Source organism: Cherax quadricarinatus, chromosome 84, assembly GCF_038502225.1.
Source record: "Cherax quadricarinatus isolate ZL_2023a chromosome 84, ASM3850222v1, whole genome shotgun sequence".
NCBI classification, from domain to species: domain Eukaryota; kingdom Metazoa; phylum Arthropoda; class Malacostraca; order Decapoda; family Parastacidae; genus Cherax; species Cherax quadricarinatus.
Genome location: NC_091375.1, coordinates 17,328,313 through 17,348,779, shown reverse-complemented (window position 1 = coordinate 17,348,779; position 20,467 = coordinate 17,328,313). Strand labels below are relative to the sequence as shown.

The 20,467-nt window shown below is 46.8% G+C and overlaps 1 protein-coding gene across 2 annotated transcripts in view; it reads left to right on the top strand.

Annotated features, from left to right (window-relative positions):
* The window catches only part of LOC128704430 (uncharacterized), an 877,988-nt gene that overhangs the window by 383,049 nt on the left and 474,472 nt on the right, over window positions 1-20,467 (top strand). For both annotated transcript variants that reach the window (XM_070102913.1, XM_070102912.1), the window contains one exon: window positions 8,065-8,248. In XM_070102913.1, coding sequence (XP_069959014.1) covers window positions 8,173-8,248 — 76 coding nt within the window. In that variant the 5' untranslated portion in view covers window positions 8,065-8,172. The remainder of the gene's footprint in view (window positions 1-8,064; window positions 8,249-20,467) is intronic.

Here is a 20,467-nt window from a genome sequence, read left to right as displayed (position 1 = left end):
CATCAGTCCAATACAAAACAATAAGGTATGAGAGGAGGAGTTCAAGGTAATCAGTCCCTCAGCCTGGAATTGATGTGTTCAGTCCATCATTCTTGTAGGAAGTACAGCTTAGGGCAGAGAACAGTCAAGTGAGTTGAAGCAGGAGGAGGCGGGATCACAGTGGGACCTTCCACTAGTGTAAGTAGGTCTTCGTCCAAAGGTTGGACAAGTATATAAACCACCGCTCAAGCCCTATGCTGTACTTCCTACAAGAGTGATGGGCTGAACACATCGATTCCAGGCTGACGGACTGATTACCTCAAACTCCTCCTCTCCTTATGCCTTCCTGCTTTGTGTTGGACTGATGAAGTCACTGTGTGACGAAACGTTTCTTCAAGAAAGATTCCCATATGTTGCATAAGTTCTTCGACTTGTCGGTTTTGAAAACCATTTATCACACACACACACACACACACACACACACACACACACACACACACGCACGCACGCACGCACACACACACACACACACACACACACACATACTACAGGCCTAGTGTCTAATCGACATGTGCCTAGGACAAAATGGTAACACACACACACACACACACACACACACACACACACACACACACATTGCTCACGAAAACTACCACAACCACACCACCAAAACAACGATTCTCACAGCAATCTTAATTAAGCAATCAACCCTAACTGAATAAAGACAACCAGGCTCACAGCACAAGCCAGTACCCACAACCACGTCAACCACAACCAAACAACCTGTTTCCTAGTACTCGGTAATCATTCGCGGGTCTCGTTATCATCCTGAAAATAATAATTACACCTATTAACTCCACATGATAATTTCTCCAACCAGAGCTTTCTTGTTCCAGTGAGTTACCAGACACAAGGTAAACACGTGAGCACAACAGCAGCAGCACGGTATACGGTACTGATAGCACGGTACACAATAGTGGCAGCACGGTACTGGTAGCACGGTACACAGTACTGGTAGCATGGTACACAGTACTGGAAGCAGCACGCTACACAGTACTGGTAACAGCACGGTACACAGTACTGGTAGCAGCACGGTACACAGTACTGGAAGCAGCACGGTACAGAGTACTGGTAGCATGGTACACAGTACTGGAAGCAGCACAGTACACAGTACTGGTAGCACGGTACACAGTACTGGTAGCACGGTACACAGTACTGGTAGCATGGTACACAGTACTGGAAGCAGCACGGTACACAGTACTGGTAGCATGGTACACAGTACTGATAGCACGGTATACAGTACTGGTAGCAGCACGGTACACAGTACTGGTAGCACAGTACACAGTACTGGTAGCGCGATACACATTACTAATAGCACGGTACACAGTACTGGAACCAGCACGGTACACATTACTGGTAGCACGGTACACAGTACTGGTAGCACGGTACATAGTACTGGTAGCACGGCACAGAGTTCTGGTAGCACGGTACACGGTACTGGTAGCACGGTACAGAGTTCTGGTAGCACGGCACAGAGTTCTGGTAGCACGGTACACGGTACTGGTAGCACGGTACAGAGTACACATGGACTTGCACATTATATATTGTTCACACTGTCTTACATAAAATTAACTGATTCCCACAGTGTGTTCCCTCATCTTCACCTACACACCGCGCCTCTTTCCCCTCTCCCGTGACGTGGCGGAGGCGGCACTGACTGGTCACTCCCTCGTTAACATAAATCCCACATTGTTTTTCCATAACATATGCCTATAATTATTCCATGCATCGACACGTAATCATTTCTAAGTTAACTGGAAACATGGCGCATTGTGCTGGGGGTAGATGTTTTTATAAAAACTTTTTGAGGTTTGTATATACGATAATCTCTGTCAGCACTCAGTGTGGGCCTTATTCTCCACCACCCCTACTGGCCATCTTCCACATTACCACCACTCGTCAATCTTCACAAACTGCATAACACTTCCATTATTTAGGTTGAAACAATGCACTAGACTGTCTTCTCGTTGCACTGGAAGCTTCGCAAAGAATTCACACAGTAGTGTTCACTCTTGACCTGGTCAGCCTCTTTGATCAGGAGTTATCCTTGAAAATCCCGCAGCTAGCCCGCCACATGTCTTGCCATGTCAGCGCCCAGCCAGGTCTTCTAGTGTGAATTTAATGTAGGTTCCAGAAACAGATTGCTTTCTTAGTAAGACACGCAGTATATTCAGAAAATCAGAAGGCGAGAGGCTCCTGCACCGTGTCCCTACCAACCCCAGATTAGCAGGACTTTAGGGATTGCCGAAGACTTACAAATCAAATGTACCTATAAGACCCTTTACATCTGGTATTGGCAGTGCCCCGGAAAAGCCGGCATTAGTTTTGGTGCAATATTTATCGAAACTTTGGGGTACTATTAGTCAGGCTCACCTGAAGTGTTCAGGTGATCTCGACGTTAGTGATTAGCTTGCAGTTTTCGACGTCAATGCCTTAATTTAGAAATATTCCAGTTGATCAAGCCATTGATCTTCGCAAGATGATTAGTTATGAATCAGGATTTTGTGAGCCTTGCCGAACTGTGTGTTCATTATATCTGTTTTAGATTTGAAGACAAGTATAAACAACTGTTTGGGCTAGCCATGGGCTCTCCCTTCAATGCAGTTCTACGCAAATTATAAATGGAGGGCCTAGAATCCAGACGGATTCAAAATGCCTAAATCAGTTACATGGATGCGTTACGTGGATGATATTTTTGTGATTGTACCCAAAAGTCTAAAAGTACATGACATCCTCAACAACATCAACACTCTGGAACCTACAATTAAATTTACACTAGAGGAGGACGACGACAACCAATTACCTTCTCTAAACTTTCTCCTACTCACTGCTGAAAATTCTCTTTTAAAGGCTACCTAAAACCAACCTACAAGAATCCTCTACACTTCTCTCACCTTGACGCCAGAACTCAGAAGGGTATTTAAAGGCTTCTTTCTGAGAGCTCTCAATTTCCAGTCCGCAGTTCCTAGAGGAAGAATGTACATCACATATTCAGTTTGTTGCACTTTATACGTGATTGCAAGAAGAGTACAACACACATTCTTAACAAGATTAACAAGATTAACAACAATCCAGTTGAAGGAAAGTCTCCTAGTTACATAGTTCTACCTGTCAGCGACGTTGCAACTTACGCTTGTAAAATATTAGACAGAAATCTTGTTAAAATATTCACTAGCTCATGACGGGTAACAACCTCTCGTGAGCACCGACCTCTGAAAACTACCACTATTATACTGCCATTACCACACTGTCATTACTGCCATTACCACACTGCCACTGCCAACCACTGTAACACCTTATTACCACACTGCAATACTACCACACTGGAAAAGTACATACATACTTCTACACTTTAGCATTAAGACACTACAGCACTACCTCACTACACTGCCCCACTGCTGCATTACACTATCACACCACAACACCTTAGCACTGCTACACTGCCACTACGTATTATAATAATTATAAGTATTGTATAATTGCCTACTAGAAAATGCTAATCAACCAATTGATTACTTTCTAGCATCTAGCCTGTTCCTAACTTCAAACACACTGCAATTATTATCCGTCAACTCACTGGAGCAGGATGAGTTTCTTTTGTGCTTTCAAGTTCGTTTTTATATAAAACAAGTTGTAATTGAGAGAATAATTTGCTTTTAAATTTTGATGTATAGGGTAAACATTTTATATATTATTTGAAGCTAGGATCTTGGCATGCCACATAGTCTCTCTGGGACTATTATTAATTTATTTCTAATGACTGTACAACATTTAAGTAAGGTTATCTGTACGTTTAGCATATTACATGCTATGTATCAGGTACTTAAATTGCTAGCAGCAATTGTGCAATCTGGTACGTTGCCTTGCCAATCATAGTTTGAAAGTTATCTAGATGTTGCAATGTCACTGAATTTTCCAAACGCATCTCTGTACCTCTAGAGATGTCAGGCAGTGTGACTTAGTCTTCTCTGATATAGGAAGATCAGTAATAGCAGGTACAGTGTTATAATAGTGTACCTTGAACTGATTAATAGGTTAAACCTAGGGGTAGTTGAGGATGCCTGGGATAGTTGAGGTCACCTGGGGGTAGTTGAGGACACCTGGGGGTAGTTGAGGATACCTGGGGGTAGTTGAGGACACCTGGGGGTAGTTGAGGACAGCTGGGGGTAGTTGAGGACACCTGGGGTTAGTTGAGGACACCTGGGGGTAGTTGAGGACACCTGGGGGTAGTTGAGGACACCTGGGGGTAGTTGAGGATACCTGGGGGTAGTTGAGGATACCTGGGGGTAGTTGAGGACACCTGGGGGTAGTTGAGGACACCAGGGGTAGTTGAGGATGCTTGGGGTAGCTGAGGATGCCTGGGGTAGCTGAGGATGCCTGGGGTAGCTGAGGATGCCTAGGGTAGCTGAGGATGCCTGGGGTAGCTGATGATATCTGGGTGTAGTTGAACATACCTGGGGTAGCTGAGGATGCCTGGGGTAGCTGAGGATATCTGGGTGTAGTTGAGGATACCTCGGGTAATTGAGGACACGTCGGAGAAAGTTGAGGACGGGTTGCTGAAGACACCTGGGGGTGATTGAAGACAACTGGGGGTGGGTGAAGACCCTTGGGGTAATAGGACACCTGGAGAAGTTGAGGACACCTATCAGTAGTTGCTTGTCGAAGGTGCATAACAATCAAGAAGCTTTATCGAATATATTCCGTGACAGTAGACAGTGGCTGGTGTTGGTAATGATACCAATATTGGAAACTGTGGGACTGGTAGTGGCGGTAGTAATGATAATTGTAGTAATATTAATGGTTATGGTATTCCATCACCACGATCACTTGGTGGTAGCGATAATGGTCGTAATTCTAGTAGTTGTGGAACTGGTATTATGATGGTCGTAATATTGGTGTTGGTGTAACTTGTGGCAACAGTTGTGGTTGTGGTAGTAGTGGTGATGGCTCCGGGCTGCAGCAGTGGTGGTTGTGGTTGTAGTGGTGATGGCCCCGGGCTGCAGCAGCGGTGGTTGGGTGGTTGTGGTTGTAGTGGTGATGGCCCCGGGCTGCAGCAGCGGTGGTTGTGGTGGTAGTGGTGATGGCTCCGGGCTGCAGCAGTGGTGGTTGTGGTAGTAGTGGTGATGGCTCCGAGCTGCAGCAGTTGTGGTTGTAGTGGTGATGGCCCCGGGCTGCAGCAGTTGTGGTTGTGGTCGTAGTGGTGATGGCTCCAGGCTGCAGCAGTGGTGGTTGTGGTAGTAGTGGTGATGGCTCCGAGCTGCAGCAGTTGTGGTTGTAGTGGTGATGGCCCCGGGCTGCAGCAGTTGTGGTTGTGGTGGTAGTGGTGATGGCTCCAGGCTGCAGCAGTTGTGGTTGTAGTGGTGATTGCTCCAGGCTGCAGCAGTTGTGGTTGTAGTGGTGATGGCCCCGGGCTGCAGCAGTTGTGGTTGTAGTGGTGATGGCCCCGGGCTGCAGCAGTTGTGGTTGTAGTGGTGATGGCCCCGGGCTGCAGCAGTGGTGGTTGTGGTGGTAGTGGTGATGGCTCAGGGCTGCAGCAGTGGTGGTTGTGGTAGTAGTGGTGATGGCTCCGGGCTGCAGCAGTGGTGGTTGTGGTGGTAGTGGTGATGGCTCCGGGCTGCAGCAGTGGTGGTAGTGGTGATGGCTCCGGGCTGCAGCAGTGGTGGTTGTGGTGGTAGTGGTGATGGCTCCGGGCTGCAGCAGTGATGGTTGTGGTGGTAGTGGTGATGGCTCTGGGCTGCAGCAGTTGTGGTTGTAGTGGTGATAGCTCCGGGCAGCAGCAGTGGTGGTTGTGGTGGTAGTGGTGATGGCTCCGGGCTGCAGCAGTTGTGGTTGTAGTGATGGCTCCGGGCTGCAGCAGTGGTGGTTGTGGTGATGGCTCCTGGCTGCAGCAGTGGTGGTTGTGGTGGTAGTGGTGATGGCTCCGGGCTGCAGCAGTGGTGGTTGTGGTGGTAGTGGTGATGGCTCCGGGCTGCAGCAGTGGTGGTTGTGGTGATGACTCCGGGTTGCGGCAGCAGTGGTGGTTGTGGTGGTAGTGGTGATGGCTCGGGGCTGCAGCAGTGGTGGTTGTGGTTGTAGTGGTGATAGCTCCGGGCTGCAGCAGTGGTGGTTGTGGTAGTGGTGATGGCTCTGGGCTGCAGCAGTTGTGGTTGTGGTGGTAGTGGTGATGACTCCGGGTTGCAGCAGTGGTGGTAGTGGTGATGGCTCTGGGCTGCTGCAGTGGTGGTTGTGGTGGTAGTGGTGATGGCTCCGGGCTGCAGCAGCAGTGGTGGTTGTGGTGGTAGTGGTGATGACTCCGGGTTGCAGCAGTGGTGGTAGTGGTGATGACTCCGGGCTGCAGCAGTGGTGGTTGTGGTGGTAGTGGTGATGGCTCCGGGCTGCAGCAGTGGTGGTTGTGGTGGTAGTGATGACGACTCCGGGTTGCGGCAGCAGTGGTGGTAGTGGTGGTAGTGGTGATGGCTCCGGGTTGCGGCAGTGGTGGTAGTGGTGATGGCTCCGGGCTGCAGCAGTGGTGGTTGTGGTGGTAGTGATGACGACTCCGGGTTGCGGCAGCAGTGGTGGTAGTGGTGATGGCTCCGGGTTGCAGCAGTGGTGGTAGTGGTGATGGCTCCGGGTTGCGGCAGCAGTGGTGGTTGTGGTGGTGGTGATGGCTCCGGGTTGCAGCAGTTGTGGTTGTAGTGGTGATGGCTCCGGGTTGCAGCAGTGGTGGGAGTGGTGATGGCTCCGGGTTGCGGCAGCAGTGGTGGTTGTGGTGGTAGTGGTGATGGCTCCGGGCTGCAGCAGTGGTGGTTGTGGTGATGGCTCCGGGCTGCAGCAGCAGCAGTGGTGGTTGTGGTGGTAGTGGTGATGGCTCCGGGCTGCAGCAGCAGTGGTGGTTGTGGTGGTAGTGGTGATGGCTCCGGGCTGCAGCAGTGGTGGTTGTCGTGGTGGTGGTGATGGCTCTGGGCTGCAGCAGCAGTGGTGGTTGTGGTGGTAGTGGTGATGGCTCCGGGCAGCAGCAGTGGTGGTTGTAGTGGTAGGGGTGATGGCTCCGGGCTGCAGCAGTGGTGGTAGTGGTGATGGCTCCGGGCTGCAGCAGTGGTGGTAGTGGTGATGGCTCCGGGCTGCAGCAGTGGTGGTTGTGGTGGTAGTGGTGATGGCTCCGGTCTGCAGCAGTGGTGGTTGTGGTGGTAGTGGTGATGGCTCCATGCTGCAGCAGTGGTGATTGTGGTGGTAGTGGTGATGGCTCCGGGCTGCAGCAGTGGTGGTTGTGGTGGTGGTGGTGATGGCTCCGGGCTGCAGCAGTGGTGGTAGTGGTGATGGCTCCGGGCTGCGGCAGCAGTGGTGGTTGTGGTGGTAGTGGTGATGGCTCCGGGCTGCAGCAGCAGTGGTGGTTGTGGTGGTAGTGGTGATGGCTCTGGGCTGCAGCAGCAGTGGTGGTTGTGGTGGTGGTGGTGATGGCTCCGGGCTGCAGCAGTGGTGGTTGTGGTGGTAGTGGTGATGGCTCTGGGCTGCAGCAGCAGTGGTGGTTGTGGTGGTGGTGGTGATGGCTCCGGGCTGCAGCAGTGGTGGTAGTGGTGATGGCTCCGGGCTGCGGCAGCAGTGGTGGTTGTGGTGGTAGTGGTGATGGCTCCAGGCTGCAGCAGTGGTGGTTGTGGTGGTAGTGGTGATGGCTCTGGGCTGCTGCAGTGGTGGTTGTGGTGGTAGTGGTGATGGCTCCGGGCTGCAGCAGTGGTGGTTGTGGTGGTAGTGGTGATGGCTCCGATCTGCAGCAATGGTGGTTGTGGTGGTAGTGGTGATGGCTCCGGGCTGCTGCAGCAGTGGTGGTTGTGGTGGTAGTGGTGATGGCTCCGGGCTGCAGCAGCAGTGGTGGTTGTGGTGGTAGTGGTGATGGCTCCGGGCTGCAGCAGCAGTGGTGGTTGTGGTGGTAGTGGTGATGGCTCCTGTAGCCCGAAGCCTCAGCAATCTTTACATTACTCAGCACTACACACGTAATTAAAAACACGTTTGTCTCAGAGATTACTAATGTTTTTTCTCTCTTCCCCACAGGTCGAGAGAGAGGGAGCAGGTTCCTTGCACCTGCCAGCACGTAAGGTTCACTTGAACACCTTAGAACCTCCTAGACTAGCTTCATCTTAGCCCGGAGCACCAGACCTGATGAGGGGATTCTTGCTGGCGGTGCTGCAGGCGGTGCTGCCGGTGATGCTGCTTCCCGCCACCGCCGCCCTCCCAGGTAAGTCACAACTTAGAATCATTCCATCAAAAATTTAATTACCACTTCTGATAAACTATTACGTAGCTGAGTTTCCTATTGGTTATAGCTTCTATGGAACTGATTATAGATTCCACGCAGTTGGGAGTTTGAATCTGCGAGGTATTAATTCTTAGGTCGATGCTGCGTTACTGAGGGTTTTGATAAATCAATATTCTCCTTTTAGTTTTTGTTTTGAAGTGGCGAAAAGTGACAGGCATGGGATAGAAACAGTGAATATATCATTAATTCTCTCTCTCTCTCTCTCCCACCGTCGATGGAAGCAGACATGGCATTCATCCTTTTAACCCCCCGTGGTCAGAGGTCACGCATTACATGTCAAAGGCCACCGAAGCTCTTTGATGACGGCATGTGGGCGTGAGAGAGAACTCAAGGTTTCACACTTGCTCTCTCTCTCTCTCTCTCTCTCTCTCTCTCTCTCTCTCTCTCTCTCTCTCTCTCTCTCTCTCTCTCACTCACTCACTCACTCACTCACTCACTCACTCACTCACTCACTCACACACACACACACACACACACACACACACACACACACACACACACACACACAAACACAAACACACACACCTACGAAGAAAGGTTAAGGGAAATCTGCCTGACGACACTGGAGGACAGGAGGGTTTAGGGAGACATGATAACGACATATACTGCCAGGAGCAGATAAAGTGGACAGAGACAGGATGTTCCAGAGAGGGGACACAAGACACAATGGGTTACAATTGGAAGTTGAAGACTCAGACGAGTCAAAGGGATGTTAGGAAGTATTTCTTCAGTCATACTTATCAGGAAGTGGAATAGTCTAGCAAGTGATGTAGTGCAGGCAGGAACCATACATAGTTTTTAAGACGAGGTATGATTAAGCTCATGGAGCAGGGAGAGAGAGGATCTAGTAGCTACCAGTGAAGAGACCGGACCAGGAGCCGAGTCTCGACCCCTGCAACCACAAATAGGTGAGTACACCCCCCCCCACACACACACACGTACGTTACTTTGAACTTTAAGTCAGTATCCTCTACTTGCATACTTTGTAAGGTAATGGAGGAGATAATCAGGAGAGTGGTGGAACACATGCAGAGAAGAGAACTTAGGGACGGTAATGACTGTCTCACAAATTCCCTCGAGTTATACGCCAGTGTCAGATAAAATGAGACAGAGAGGGGTATGTGGAACACTTACTGCAAGAGTGTAGCTATCGCTTGTAATACACTATACTAACTACTTACGTGTAAGAACAAATGAGAATAATAGGAAGGGTACTACAAAGGATCCAAGAATACTTAAAGGAAGGAGACACGGAGTAAAGATCTGGAGGTAAGAATATAAATGTTGAAGTGGGATTGGTGGGGCTTAGCAGAGATCAGTATTGGGATCGTTATGGTATACGATAAGGATTGGCCCGAACAAAGAGCTTTGTGCGCAGTGGCGGATATCTACGTTTTTGGGGCCCTGAAGCTTGAACTGTTATGGGGCCCCTCGCAACTATCAACGACTACCCTACATCGTACTTTAATAACGTTTAAATTTTTATTTTAATTACTATTATGGCTTGAATTACACTGCATTATTAATATTTTTCAGAAGCCCTTCTCATACAGTAGACCCAAAATTTTCAAGCAATGTGGACCTAAGTCGCTTCTGGGCCCCTCCAGGATTAGGGGCCCTGAAGCAAGGCTTCATCAGTGTCACAGTAGATCCGTCCCTGTCCTTGCGTCCACGTCGTAAATGATTAATTTACAATGGGATTTAAACCTGGAGATGACAGGAAAAGCTACGCAATGACGCAGATAAATTAAAGGAGCAACCAGATTTATAGCAACTGGAATTAGACTCCAGCATGTTAAAACAACGCATGGAAAAGGTATAGAAAAACATAACAAAAGAGGCAGGAACTAAGTTAGGTAAACCAAGAAGTAACTAAAGCCACACCATCTTTCTTCCTTCTTGAAAATCTTCAGTTTCTTTACTAGGGTCAAATTATCCTTCACCAGGCTCTGGTGGCCTGGTGGTTAACGCTCTCGCTTCATACGGCGAGGGCCTGGGTTCGATTCCCAGCCAGAGTAGAAACATTGGACGTGTTTCTTTCCACCTGTTGTCTATGTTCCCCATCAGTAAAATGGGTACCTGGGTGTTAGTCGACTGGTGTGGGTCGCATCCTGGGACACTGACCTAAGGAGGCCTGGTCACAGACCGGGCCGCGGGGGCGTTGACCCCCGGAACTCTCTCCAGGTAAACCCTCCAGGTTTAACGTCTTCAGAGTTCCTCTCCTAAGACATCTTCATCCCAATTCCCTCTTAATAACCTTCAGTTTCTAGCCTCAACCCACATCGTCCTCTTCTCAACACTAGTAGGGGAAGATTGATATCTTATTCACAAGATGGTACTCCAAACTGAGTAGAATCGATAATTTTCGTAATCAGTCAATATTTCTATAGAAGCTTTAACCAGTTGAAAACACAATTACGTAATGTTTGTGGACATTTATGGCACCTAGCACCACTGGAACTAAAACTTAGTTCCACTGCTCGTCTTCAGCGTATGATCGAATATTTTGATTATCGACAACAGGAGACTGTAGTATTGCGTTCGTTTTGTTACGTCTGGGTTTGGTACAGATGACTTAGAAAACCGACAAGTTTAAGATACTTGTGTAACATTGGGGAATCTTTATTCTGGAAACGTTTCGCCAGATAGTGGCTTGTTCAGTCCAATACAGAGAACGGTGAAAGATGAGGAATTTGAGGAAATCAGTCCCTCAGCCTAGAGTCGACGTGTTCAGTCGGAGAAGGGCCATGTGAACATGTAGATGCATGTCTCAGGAAATATGTTAGCCTGGACAGGCTCAGGCATCTTGTGAGAAAGTACAAAGTGTTTTTCGATATTTCGATTACCTCTTGTTCAATCTTCAGATTATCCAGCTAGTCAAGAATTGTTTCAGACGCTGTAGTTCATCGTGACTTCCAAGAGGGAAAGTGTAAGTGGGGTAATTGCTTTGAAATACACTTGAGTTCTACTTAAAATTTATGCTGTAAACTTTCGTACCATTTTACATAATGTACTATCTGTGTAAGTAAATATGTGTTAAAGAATTGGGCTGTAATATAAGAAGAGTATTGAAGTGGCTCCATACAGGAATCCCAAGATTTTTCTTCGAAGTTTCTCTATTTAGTTTGAGGTTGTGAGCCCTCATGAACTGCACCAAAGATTTACTTACACACACACACACACACACACACACACACACACACACACACACACACACACACACACACACACACACACATATACATATACACATACGCACACACACGTACGTCTACTTTGTTCACTTGACTGTGTAAAGCCTAGAGGGCAAGAAAATGGTAATCCAAGCAGAAATCCAAAACGAGAAAGCAAAGACAGGAAAAGATAGGTGACAATGTTATATGATAATTGCTGGTCTGAGGAGCAAAATATGTTAGTAGTGGGAATGGAGTTTATTACTGTCTGGAAAGAAACTCTGGAAATGTGTAAAAACAAAAGAAAGATACCCTGGTGCAGGAGAAAGGCAATCATGGCTGAAGAATAAGCTGAAGAAAAGCCTGATAAAACTATGGAAAAATGAGAAAGGATAGAATGGGAAGGAATACTGAAGGAAAAAGGAGGAGAATAATAAAAAAAAGGTGAGCCTAGAAGTCATTATTAGAGATGTCGGATATCTAGGAGGCGCAGGATGTTACAAGAGCGAGAGATCGCGAGCGAGCGAGAGAACTTGACAAAAGAAAGGAAAGAAACAGAGCAAAATTAGAGAGTGATACGGCAGCAAATGCCAAATCAGAACCGAAAAGGCTTGACAACCATATCAGAAGAAAGACGAGAGTAAATGACCAGGAAATATGACTGAAGAAAGGAAGAGAGCCTGTGGTCTGTGAGGAGGTGAACCAAGGATTTAATTAGGCATCCTAGGCAAAACAGTCAAGGAGAATAGGTATATCAATGAGTACTTAGAATAGCGCAGGGATAAACTCTCTGAGAAGCGGCAAACAAGTACAAGAGGATACAACTGGAAGCTGAATAACACAAATGTCGGAGGTATTCCTCTAGCCTGAGGGTTGTTAGGGAGTGGAATGACCTGGACCCAAAAGTACTGGAGCCAACCCCCTTCCATAGGTTTTAGAGAATGCATTACAGAGCCCAGGATAACAAGAGGAAGTAAACCAAGCAAGTGGTCGAGCTGAAGCTCGACCCTGCAGCCACATGTAGGTTAGTATGCTCACCCCCTCCCCTCTTTTCTCTCTTTATATAGGGTTTACAAGGTTAGGTTTAGGGTTCTTAACTTTAATTACAAGCAAAGTACCGTTACGTACATCAGATCGTTGAAGTTGAAGCCATCTGTGGGCCAGTGATTTCATTTGGTCAACTGATTTTATTTCGATGATATGTTGTACGAACATGTTCCAGGCACGAGTTATCCTAAGAATAAATAATGTCAGATGAAGTGATGTTCTGGTGAAGGGTACAGTGTAGTTTTGTTGCCTGTCTTGTTGAGCAGAACTCAGTTGTCGCTGTCCTCGGAGTTAAGCCAAGTGAAAATATTGGCTTTGTACATAACAGTAAGGCCGCCCACATCCCTCTTGTGTTGAAAGCTCTGCTGGAATGACAGATTTGTCCAGGCGGTATCCGGGCGAGAGATGAGGCGTCTTGCTTTGTTCTCTATTCTGTCAAGTCGCAGATGAGAAGGGGGGGGAGGGAGGAAATCCAAGAAAGTGGAGCATACTCAAGGTATGAGGGTACTTGTGCCTCGTAGAGAATGTTGCAACCTCTACTGTCAAGCAGATGCGAGATGCATCAAAGTGCAGTAAGCTTCCTCGCTATCTTGTTTGCCAGTTTTAAAACGTGGTTCTTCATGGTTAGTTTGTAGTCGAATTTTACCCCACGGATATCGGCTTCATCCCCAGGTACCAATACTCTTCCATTCATACTTACCACTGCTCCAGCATTACCATCATGGTGCTTAGAGACCATCATCATTTGTGTTTTCTCAGGAGCAAATGTTACCTGCCATCGTTTACCTTAGGCTGATATAGCTGTAAGCAGGTCATTGATGTAGCGTAGAGCAGCTGACATTTCCTCTCTTGGATAAGTAAATGTAAGCGTGCAGTCGTCTGCATATGCATGGGATTCTGGGACGAGATGTAGAAGGTCAATGAAGTAGACATTCCATAACAATGGCTCGAGCACACTTCCCTGTGGAACACTTGTCCCTAAAGGATGTCTTGCTGACTTTGTGCCATTGATAACTACCCTTAGAGATCTACCTTGAAGGTAATCACTGAGGAGACAGTGTAGAGCCTGAAATTTCCAGCGCTTGCAGTTTAGCCAAGAGGCCCTGGTACCATACTCGAGCGAAAGTACAAGCAATATCCAGTGCTACTACACGGCTGAGTTTGGATTCATCTAGTAACTGGTTCTACTTAGTGGAGAGGTTTAACAATAGATCAGCAGCAGAGTAACCTTTCCCTCCCCCTCCCTCCCACTCCCTACCCCCTTTGTCTCTCGCACGCACGCATGCACACGCAGAGGTAGTCACACAGAGGTAGTCACGCATATCATTGTTAATCTGATCAACCAAGGCTGAACTTTGGTGATTACCGACTGCACCATTAGCTTACCCATCAGGGACACATTTGTTTGTCAACTTAACTTCTCTAATTTCGCTTTTAATTGAGTTTTGGTGTTAGCCACTTTTCATCGCCGGAATTTGAAGCTCACACACACACACACACACACACCCACACACACACACACACACACACACACACACACACACAACACACGCGCGCGCGCGCGCGCCAGTTTGCTAGAGCATGACAAAAGCATAGAAGACAAAGAACTCTTGAGCTGAAGAGCAAGAAACGAATTTGTATGAATAAGGGCAGAGGCGTAGCTGCAATATGAGAATAACATAGTTATTACGCAGCAACATCAAGAGGTAAACAACCAAGAACCAGATAATGAGGTTCAAGAAGGAAGGTGGGGAGCTAACAAGGAATGGCCAGGAAGTATGTGAAGTGGTCACGATATTTAGGAGGTATTCTGGGTGGAGACAGAAAGGCTTTGAGCAAACCGAGGCAGTACACCAGCAAGTGCTGGACACATTACTAACAACCGAGGAGGGGGTGAAGAAACTGGTATGTGAACTAGATATCTCGAAGGCGGTGGGCCCAGATACTTCTGCCCATAGGTCCTGAGAGAGAGAGACAGGGAGGGAGGGAGAGAGCAGAGGGAGTAACAAGAGGGACAGAACAAGAGACTGCACAAAAGCTAGAGGAGCAGAAAGGAATAGCAGGAAATGCAGTGAATCAGGGAATACGTTTTAGGAAGGAAGCGACTGAGAGTATATGATGAGGAGCCTGAGTGGGCGCATGTGTCGAGTGGGGTTCCACAAGGGTCAGTTGTAGGGCTGGTGCTATTTCTTGTATATGTGAATAACATGACAGAAGGGATAGTCAGAGGTGTTCCTGTTCGTTGAGAGCATGAAACTAATGAAAATTCAAGCGGACGAGGATCAGGTAAGACTACAAAGGGATCTGAACAGTCTGCAAGCCTGGTCTGACAAATGGCTCTCGGAGTTTAACCCAACCAAGTGCAAAGTCATGAAGCTTGGGGAAGCACAAAGAAGACCGCAGGCGGAGTACAGGTTAGGAGATCAAAGGCTGCAAACCTCACTCAAGGAAAAGGATCTTAGGGTGAGTATCATACATTTGCTGAGGCGCTCATCAACCAAATAACTGCTGCAACTTGCGGGTGCCTGGCAAACCTAAGAATAGCATTTCGGCATCTAAGGAATCATTCACGACACTGTACACCGTGTAGGTCAGTCCCATATTGGAGTATGCTCCCCCAGAATGGAACCTACACCCACTCAAACACGTCAAGAAATTAGAAAGAGCGCAAAAAATTTTCAACAAGACTAGTCCAGGAGTTAAGGGGGTATGTCTTATGAGGAAAGATTAAGGGAACTCAACCAGACAACATCGGAGGACAAGAGGGATGGGGAGACATGATAAAGACGTATAAAATCCTAAGAGGAATTAACACAGTGATCATGGCCAGAATGTATCAGAAATGGGACACAAGAACAAGGGGGGACAACTGGAAGCTTTAAACTCGGATGAGTCATAGGGACATTAAGAAGTCATTCTTAAGCCTTAGAGTTATCAGGAAGTGGAACAATCTGGAGAGTGAAGTAGTGGAGGTAGGATCCATACAAAGCTTTGAGAACAGGTACGATAAGTCACTTAATGCAGAGAAGGAATGAACTTAGTACAGTGGAACCTCTGGTCACGAACACTTCCAAACACTCTCAAATCGGTTCGCGACCAAAAAATTAGCCAAATTTTTGCATCTGGTCACGAACACATAATCGGGTGCCGAAAAAGCACAGCCGCACCAATTTTCACATTCCGCACCATTTTTTTTCGCACATGCCAATGACAAGTTGACACTTCTGTTTGTGTACACCTCGCCTGGTAGCCGGTATCCGTCAGACATGCATTCATTCACTGTGAACTCCTTGTGTTGAGGGTTTGAAGAAAATTGAAATTGAAGTGAAGAAGGAAATTATTGAAAAGTATGAGCGTGGTGTGCGTGTTACCGATCTTGCTGCAGAGTTCAAGAAGCCGAAGACTACGATCTCGGCTATTCTGAAGCAGAGAGCGGCTGTTAAAGCAGCTAATGTTGCTAAGGGAGTTACGATGTTAACCAAATGCTGGAAGAGGTGGAGAAACTGTTGCTAGTGTGGTTGAACGAGAAGCAACGTGCAGGTGATAGCGTAAGCGAGGCGATTATATGCGAGAAAAAAAAAAAGGCCACAATACCTTGACTGGAACAATACACATATAACCAGTACATAAAAGATAAGAGCTTACGACGACGTTTCGGTCCGACTTGGACTAATTACAAAGTCACAGTGTGACTTTGTAAATGGTCCAAGTCGGACCGAAACATCGTCGTAAGCTCCTCTCTTCTATGTGGGGGTTATTTGTGTACATGCGAGAAAGCCAGGAAGATACAGTAATTTGCGGGGAGAATTACCCTTCTACGAGTGCAGTAATTAATTTAAATCCAGTAGAGGATGGTTTAAAAGGTTTCGTAAGAGAAGTCGCATTCATAGTGTGGTAAGGCATAGAAAGGCTGCTAGTTCTGAATTCTTATGGCATAATTAACTATTTTTGTGATTTAAAATATTTACGTACAGTTCGTAGGGGTCTGGAATGGAGCAATCGTATTTACATACAATCCAGTGGGAAAATTAGGTTCGGGTCACGACCAAATCGGGTCGCAACCAGAGTTTTGGAACGAATTATGGTCGTGACCAGAGGTTCCTCTGTACTGACCAGCGAAGCCAGAGACTGTAACTAGACCTCTGCAGCGAAATGTAGGTGACTAAAGGTCTGTCCTCCTTCATGATCGGGGAAGTACAGGACCGTGTTGAAGTGACTCTCCCAAGTACAGCCCTTGAATAAGGTTGGGACACCTTCATATGGTGAAAGGAGAACATTGTCACATGGAAGTGCCTGTAGCCTGTTTTTGCATAATTCAACGGTGTTAGAGACTAACTGGCTAACACCCAAGCATGTACCCAACGTACACAACAACCTGGGTAAGCGGGCATGAACGTGTGGGTGGGGGGTACGTGGGTATTTAGGTAAAATTCAACATTATGTTGTTCCCCTCGGCTGAACAGGAGATTCTTAAACTGTAATGTGTCTAGTGTGAAAGGCTCCAGTTCCTGGACCCATAATTATAACTCTGGGTTCCATCATAAATCTGGGCTCTACAATCATAACTGTGGTTCTTCAGCCATTAATGTGGGCTTGTCAGTCATAAACCTGAGCTCCTCAGTCCTAAATTTGAGCTCCTCAGTCCTAAATTTGGGCTCCTCAGTCATAAACCTGGGCTCCTCAGTCGTAAACCTGGGCTCCTCATTCATAAATCTCGGCTCCTCAGTCATAAACCTGAGCTCCTCAGTCCTAAATTTGGGCTCCTCAGTCGTAAACCTGGGCTCCTCAGTCGTAAACCTGGGTTCCTCAGTCGTAAACCTGGGCTCCTCATTCATAAATCTCGGCTCCTCAGTCATAAACCTGAGCTCCTCAGTCCTAAATTTGGGCTCCTCAGTCGTAAACCTGGGCTCCTCAGTCGTAAACCTGAGCTCCTCAGTCGTAAACCTGGGCTCCTCATTCATAAATCTCGGCTCCTCAGTCATAAACCTGAGCTCCTCAGTCATAAATTTGGGCTCCTCAGTCGTAAACCTGGGCTCCTCAGTCGTAAATCTGGGTTCCTCAGTCGTAAACCAGGGCTCCTCATTCATAAATCTCGGCTCCTCAGTCACAAACCTGAGCTCCTCAGTCCTAAATTTGAGCTCCTCAGTCCTAAATTTGGGCTCCTCAGTCATAAACCTGGGTTCCTCAGTCGTAAACCTGGGCTCCTCATTCATAAATCTCGGCTCCTCAGTCATAAACCTGAGCTCCTCAGTCCTAAATTTGGGCTCCTCAGTCGTAAACCTGGGCTCCTCAGTCGTAAACCTGGGTTCCTCAGTCGTAAACCAGGGCTCCTCATTCATAAATCTCGGCTCCTCAGTCATAAACCTGAGCTCCTCAGTCCTAAATTTGAGCTCCTCAGTCCTAAATTTGGGCTCCTCAGTCATAAACCTGGGTTCCTCAGTCGTAAACCTGGGCTCCTCATTCATAAATCTCGGCTCCTCAGTCATAAACCTTAGCTCCTCAGTCCTAAATTTGGGCTCCTCAGCCGTAAACCTGGTTTCCTCAGTCGTAAACCTGGGCTCCTCAGTCGTAAACCTGGGTTCCTCAGTCGTAAACCTGGGTTCCTCAGTCGTAAACCTGGGTTCCTCAGTCGTAAGCCAGGGTTCCTCAGTCGTAAACCTGGGTTCCTCAGTCGTAAACCTGGGCTCCTCAGTCGTAAACCTGGGCTCCTCAGTCGCAAAACCTGGGCTCCTCAGTCGTAAACCTGGGTTCCTCAGTCGTAAACCTGGGTTCCTCAGTCGTAAACCTGGGTTCCTCAGTCGTAAACCTGGGTTCCTCAGTCGTAAACCTGGGCTCCTCAGTCGTAAACCTGGGCTCCTCAGTCGTAAACCTGGGTTCCTCAGTCGTAAACCTGGGTTCCTCAATCGTAAACCTGGGTTCCTCAGTCGTAAACCTGGGCTCCTCAGTCATAAACCTGAGCTCCTCAGTCCTAAATTTGGGCTCCTCAGTCGTAAACCTGGGCTCCTCAGTCGTAAACCTGAGCTCCTCAGTCCTAAATTTGGGCTCCTCAGTCGTAAACCTGGGCTCCTCAGTCGTAAACCTGGGCTCCTCAGTCGTAAACCTGGGTTCCTCAGTCGTAAACCTGGGCTCCTCAGTCGTAAACCTGGGCTCCTCAGTCGTAAACCTGGTTTCCTCAGTCGTAAACCTGGGTTCCTCAGTCGTAAACCTGGGTTCCTCAGTCGTAAACCTGGGCTCCTCAGTCGTAAACCTGGGCTCCTCAGTCGTAAACCTGGGTTCCTCAGTCGTAAACCTGGGTTCCTCAGTCGTAAACCTGGGTTCCTCAGTCGTAAACCTGGGTTCCTCAGTCGTAAACATGGGTTCCTCAGTCGTAAACCTGGGTTCCTCAGTCGTAAACCTGGGCCTAACAGTGGCTTGTAAATCTTGGCTCCTCAGTCATTTTTGTCTTATAAAAAAATATAAATATATTTATAGGTGTCACCTTATTTATTGATGTGATCCGAGGAAATTATATCAAGAAAGTTTTCATATGTAATAAATTATTTTCTTCTGTTATATTTACCAAATCAAAATTAATATTTTTAATTAAGTGAAGAGAATGTAAGAAAAGGAGGTAAACTGGAAGGGGGGGAGAGGGAGAAGGGGAAGAGGGAGGGGAAGACAGGGAAAGAAGGGAGTAACTCTCTTGTTCCTATTACAACTTTTTCTGCAGAGGACTGATAAAAGAAGGAAAAGACACAATACAAGAGAAAAATAAGAGGGACAGTGATGATGACAGGGAGAGAGAGAGAGAGAGAGAGAGAGAGAGACAGAGAGAGAGAGAGAGAGAGAGATAGATAAAGGGAGAATATACCGCAATTTTATACGTGTTCCATTCCCAGTTATACTATAATAACCATAATGTCATGAGCAAAGACGGACGTGTTTGTGGGTAGTAATAAGATAGCCAGCGCTTGATGATCACTGAATTTTTACCACCAAGTGAACTTGAATCTTTATAAACAATATATATATATATATATATATATATATATATATATATATATATATATATATATATATATATATATATATATATATATATATATATATATATATATATATATATATAAAGAGGAGCGATTGGTGGAATGATGATGTAAAGAGAGTAGTAAGGGAGAAAAAGTTAGCATATGAGAAGTTTTTACAAAGTAGAAATGATGCAAGGAGGGAAGAGTATATGGAGAAAAAGAGAGAGGTTAAGAGAGTGGTGAAGCAATGTAAAAAGAGAGCAAATGAGAGAGTGGGTGAGATGTTATCAACAAATTTTGTTGAAAATAAGAAAAAGTTTTGGAGTGAGATTAACAAGTTAAGAAAGCCTAGAGAACAAATGGATTTGTCAGTTAAAAATAGGAGAGGAGAGTTATTAAATGGAGAGTTAGAGGTATTGGGAAGATGGAGGGAATATTTTGAGGAATTGTTAAATGTTGATGAAGATAGGGAAGCTGTGATTTCGTGTATAGGACAAGGAGGAATAACATCTTGTAGGAGTGAGGAAGAGCCAGTTGTGAGTGTGGGGGAAGTTCGTGAGGCAGTAGGTAAAATGAAAGGGGGTAAGGCAGCCGGGATTGATGGGATAAAGATAGAAATGTTAAAAGCAGGTGGGGATATAGTTTTGGAGTGGTTGGTGCAATTGTTTAATAAATGTATGGAAGAGGGTAAGGTACCTAGGGATTGGCAGAGAGCATGCATAGTTCCTTTGTATAAAGGCAAAGGGGATAAAAGAGAGTGCAAAAATTATAGGGGGATAAGTCTGCTGAGTATACCTGGTAAAGTGTATGGTAGAGTTATTATTGAAAGAATTAAGAGTAAGACGGAGAATAGGATAGCAGATGAACAAGGAGGCTTTAGGAAAGGTAGGGGGTGTGTGGACCAGGTGTTT